This window comes from Branchiostoma floridae, unplaced genomic scaffold (assembly GCF_000003815.2).
Source record: "Branchiostoma floridae strain S238N-H82 unplaced genomic scaffold, Bfl_VNyyK Sc7u5tJ_1578, whole genome shotgun sequence".
NCBI classification, from domain to species: Eukaryota; Metazoa; Chordata; class Leptocardii; order Amphioxiformes; family Branchiostomatidae; genus Branchiostoma; species Branchiostoma floridae.
Window position 1 is genome coordinate 724,206 of NW_023365773.1, and position 4,931 is coordinate 729,136.

At 40.5% G+C, this 4,931-nt stretch overlaps 1 protein-coding gene across 6 annotated transcripts; it reads right to left on the bottom strand.

Annotated features, from left to right (window-relative positions):
* Positions 1–1,682: 1,682 nt before the first annotated feature.
* LOC118408359 (microprocessor complex subunit DGCR8-like) lies at positions 1,683–4,885 on the bottom strand. Of its 6 annotated transcripts, none has more exons than XM_035809121.1 (5): positions 4,395–4,446; positions 4,296–4,352; positions 2,980–3,120; positions 2,438–2,548; positions 1,683–1,772 (listed from the first exon to the last, which is right to left on the bottom strand). In XM_035809121.1, the coding sequence occupies exons 2-5, from the start codon at positions 4,320–4,322 to the stop codon at positions 1,689–1,691; spliced, it is 363 nt and encodes a 120-aa protein (XP_035665014.1). In that variant the 5' UTR covers positions 4,323–4,352; positions 4,395–4,446; the 3' UTR covers positions 1,683–1,688. The 6 variants fall into 6 exon arrangements, with proteins under 6 accessions (XP_035665014.1, XP_035665010.1, XP_035665011.1 ...); XM_035809117.1 differs by lacking the exons at positions 4,296–4,352; positions 4,395–4,446 and adding exons at positions 3,799–3,855; positions 4,024–4,206; XM_035809118.1 differs by lacking the exons at positions 4,296–4,352; positions 4,395–4,446 and adding exons at positions 3,799–3,855; positions 4,066–4,193.
* Between the last annotated feature and the right edge of the window lie 46 nt (positions 4,886–4,931).

Here is a 4,931-nt window from a genome sequence, read left to right on the forward strand (position 1 = left end):
TGTACACACAAACACACAAACATGCACACACACACACACACACACCTCACACACATACATGCACACACAAATAATAAATTATCTATACTATCATATATATAAAGCCAAAGTCGAACATCTGCTTGGAGATCATACTTTACTTCATATTTTGGCTTATAACAGATCCATTCTTGAAAAGACTCATATTTGCACATCAAATCATTTCTCAAGACATACTCAAGGAGAAGAATATCAAAACATCATTCTTGGACCTTCGAACCACAAATTCTCATAACATTAGAGACCTCAAACCAGTCTTGAAAGTCTGTCGTGCAAACACAAAAGACTTTGACTTCATAATTCTTCTAACCCAAGCCGGTTTCTAAAATGACAACTTAAAAACAGACTGGTTGCTAAAGTTACAATCAGTAGTATTAAATGTATGCTTTTATGAAGCTTAAAGTCAATGACATTATCCATTATCTGTATGCTATGCTATGATGCTGCATGCAAAAATTACTTACTTTGTCTAACGTTTTGTTCAAGTTCTTCATATCAAATGCAACAAGCTTAAATACATGTATGCAACTTGGGACAATCAAATTTAAAGACATACATGAGACATTTAGCTTCTTTTCAAAATACACAGCAAAATACTCCATGCAACATACTAAAGGCGTGGCAACCAGTATCACAACAGATTATTAAAAAAGCAATTGAAATATATTTCATACTGCATAGCTATAAGAATAACATACTTGTTTGAAGAATGTAGTGGAATTATTGCAGTGGTATATATGTGGTATGTTCTGACAATGAAATTAATTTTTTTTGTGACTTTGTGGTAAAACACAACTCAAGCTATGAATACATGTTCAAGATTATGGGTAAGCCCTTCATAAATACGAAAGCGGCAACAAATGACAAACATCTGTGTTATAAGAGGCCAACTTAAACATTATTCTACATGCAATTTTGTACCTTGGTGGCATTTTGCACTTTCTTAAAAGCCTTCTCTTTAGATCTTATGGACATGTCCAATATTCATAATGAAAAGTCATACATCTTTTTATAAGTCTTAAATTTTACAGGTTTGAGTTATACCCGCCTCACATTAGGCGAAAATCGATCGGACGACGAATCTGCAAGCTGTAAATTACGAGCCATGACCCTGACGGGAAAAGGGAACTCTGCCATTTCTCCGTCGGCATCATGGTCATGCCTCCTCGTAATTTAGAGCTCGCAGACTCGTCGTCCGATCTATTTTCGCCTAATATGAGGCGGGTATTATGACTGACTTCCAGATTTAAACTTCCTGCAGTATACAGTGCTCTGATAGGGGGCAGTGCTAGATGCTCCTGTTGTATAACATGGGGAGAGAATTATTAAGAGAATTATAAGTCTTCAGAGAAGTAGGCTTTTTTGGTGACTCTTAAAGTGACTTTTGGAGAAGATGATAAAGGAAACACAGTGTAAGTCTTGAAATATTTGTAACGGTCATAGTTTTGTGTGTTATTGTGATGACCTCCTCATAGCAGTATCATTGCGTTAATAATGGTTTTAACAGTTATTGTTTCAAACACAAACTTTAGACGTCCCCTTCCCCCTCCTGCCGCAATGTTAAACCACTGTGAATGGAAATAATTGCGAGTATTTCAATCTGCATTTGCTGACAGATTTTGGTTCATGACTTGTGGGATCAGGACTGCTCAGACATCCAAGGTGCACAGGAGGGAGTTGGGAGGTTTCTCCACATTCCCTGGGTTGAACTTTCTCTTGCCAGTCAGCGCATCCTGAATATGGAAAAAAAGGAGACAAACATTTTAAAAAGTATATCAGAAACATTACTAATACACACAGAGGTACGTATAGTTAAGTAACGCTAGCTCACCTTTATCCGCGGAGTAACCTATATCCGTCGTATTTAGAAACAGGGCATTAGGCAAATTATCATGACGGACAGTGGTTTCAAATTGCAATACATGTAGTTTCAAATTATTACAGTTTGAAACCACCGTCCGTTGACTTGATATTCCTGAATACCCTGCATTCAAAAACAACGAATATAGGTTACCCAACGGATAAAAGTGAACTAGAGTTAAACATAATAATGGAACATTTATGGCAATTTTTTTGCCAGTATACATGTAACGTTACATGTAAGGGTAAGTAAAGCCAATCAATCAATCAATCAATCAATCAATCAAGCAATCTATGCATGGTGTAACACAGTTCTGGACTTACAGGTAAAAACAGATGTTTTGTTAACAAGGCAATACCCATTCTCTTTTCAGTGTTGAATAGCTAATAATAACATTTTGCAAAAATAACCTTGAAGATAAGTAAGAAGAAAATAAAGCTAGCATTGACTGTTCAGTCTGTAGTAATTAATGACCTGGCTTATATGAGTATTACAATTTTATCAGAAGAAGAGAAGATGGCAAAATTAAAATCTGACCCGTTGCTCCTTAAGTTTCCTCATCTCCACCTGCAGCTTGTCGATGATCTTCATGTTGGGGCGGTTCTTCTTGGAGAACTGAGTCAGCTCCAGGATGCTCTGTTCTTCCTCCTGAACAGGGGACAGTTTGGGTTTGAGTGGACACTAAAAGTTAAGTGTGAACACACCAATTTATTTTTGTGGTTCATGGATATTTTTGTGCACGATTTGGGCAAGTGGCCATCATTAAAAACACAGGGCTGAGAGGAAAACTTGTGTACATGTATGTCCTGAAAATGTACATAATATATAATATAGACTGATGACGTTTTTTTGTAAATACGGAAATAACGACAGTTTGATAGTTGACATTACAAGGGTACAGACTTTTCCTCAGAGTTTTCATGTTGATCTTTAAGTCCAGTATTCATCTTTAGTTTTAGAATTGGTGTGACCTTAAAAGTTGTTTACCATTATATAGTACACAGCTAATAAAGCATTTGAAATCAAGCTGTCCATGTGTGATTTAAGCAGTGCACACTTCAGACCTAGTAGACTCTTACCTTTTTCTCCTTAAGAAAGTTGGAAGAGTCTCTCCCATACATCCTTATGAGCGAGCCCCACGTTTTGATGTGAGGGTGGAGTTTCTGTAGAATAGCCTGCGAAGCCAGCTGCTTCCCTATCCTCTTATTCTTGCACCAGTCCTGCAGAATACACAGCAGCAGTTTCAACATGACTTACTTTATTTGTAGTACATGTTTAAGTACCCAGAGCATCCTTGTTGAAGGTTAGATGTCCAGGTAATAAGATATGCCATGCAGTTACTAGACTTCAAGCAACTTTATAGATTTTGTAAATGGTCAGACCTTTCAGGTAGCATATACTATCTTTCTTCGGTCACAAGTGAACTATTGTAGGATCTATCTGAAAGGTCTGACCACTTACAAAATCTATAAAGTTTCTAGAATGGGTAATGTTTGTATGATGTACATAAAGCATACTTTCAACAGACTAAAGACAAAATAAACTTTGTTTTTGATGACCAAAGGGGCCAGAAAATGAGTGGTGCAGTAAATTTTGAATGTCCTCAGGTCCATCGAACTACATGTACAATGTAGAAAAATGTTTTGAGCCATGACAAGAGATACTGTGCTATTCCTGCAATGCGTTTAGAAGTTTTGTCATGGCAGTATCTCTTGTCATTTGTGGTTAACTGGATGGAAACACATCATTCATTTTTCATTCCTATCTTTAAGTATTCTGCACTAAATTTAAGATATGCATGTATAGAGAACCGAGCTGCCCCCGGCCCTGTTCTTGTTACAGCTTAATGAAGTAAAAAACCTTCAATGTTCCAATATTTCCAAATAATATCCTCGTACCTGTACAGTGTGTTTCCCCACCGTCATGGTGTACTGGCTCTTCTGGTGCTTACCCACCTGCTAATAATGACCCCGTACCTGTACGGTGTGTTTCCCCCCTGCTAGTAATGACCCCGTACCTGTACAGTGTGTTTTCCCACCAGCTAGTAATGGACCCCGTACCTGTACAGTGTGTTTCCCCCCCCGCTAGAAATGACCCCGTACCTGTACAGTGTGTTTCCACACCTGCTAGTAATGACCCTGTACCTGTACAGTGTGTTTCCCCACCTGCTAGTAATGACCCCGTACCTGTACGGTGTGTTTCCCCACCTGCTAGTAATGACCCCGTACCTGTACAGTGTGTTTCCCCACCTACTAGTAATGACCCCGTACCTGTACAGTGTGTTTCCCCACCTGCTAGTAATGACCCCGTACCTGTACAGTGTGTTTCCCCACCTACTAGTAATGACCCGTACCTGTACGGTGTGTTTCCCCACCTGCTAGTAATGACCCCGTACCTGTACAGTGTGTTTCCCCACTGTCATGGTGTACTGGCTCTTCTGGTGCTTACCCACCTGCTAGTAATGACCCCGTACCTGTACAGTGTGTTTCCCCACCTGCTAGTAATGACCCCGTACCTGTACAGTGTGTTTCCCCACCTGCTAGTAATGACCCCGTACCTGTACGGTGTGTTTCCCCACCGTCATGGTGTACTGGCTCTTCTGGTGCTTACCCACCAGCTAGTAATGACCCCGTACCTGTACAGTGTGTTTCCCCACCTGCTAGTAATGACCCCGTACCTGTACAGTGTGTTTCCCCACCTGCTAGTAATGACCCCGTACCTGTACGGTGTGTTTCCCCACCGTCATGGTGTACTGGCTCTTCTGGTACTTACCCCCCAGCTAGTAATGACCCTGTACCTGTACAGTGTGTTTCCCCACCAGCTAGTAATGACCCCGTACCTGTACGGTGTGTTTCCCCACCTGCTAGTAATGACCCCGTACCTGTACAGTGTGTTTCCCCACCTGCTAGTAATGACCCCGTACCTGTACAGTGTGTTTCCCCACCGTCATGGTGTACTGGCTCTTCTGGTGCTTACCCACCTGCTAGTAATGACCCCGTACCTGTACGGTGTGTTTCCCCACCGTCATGGT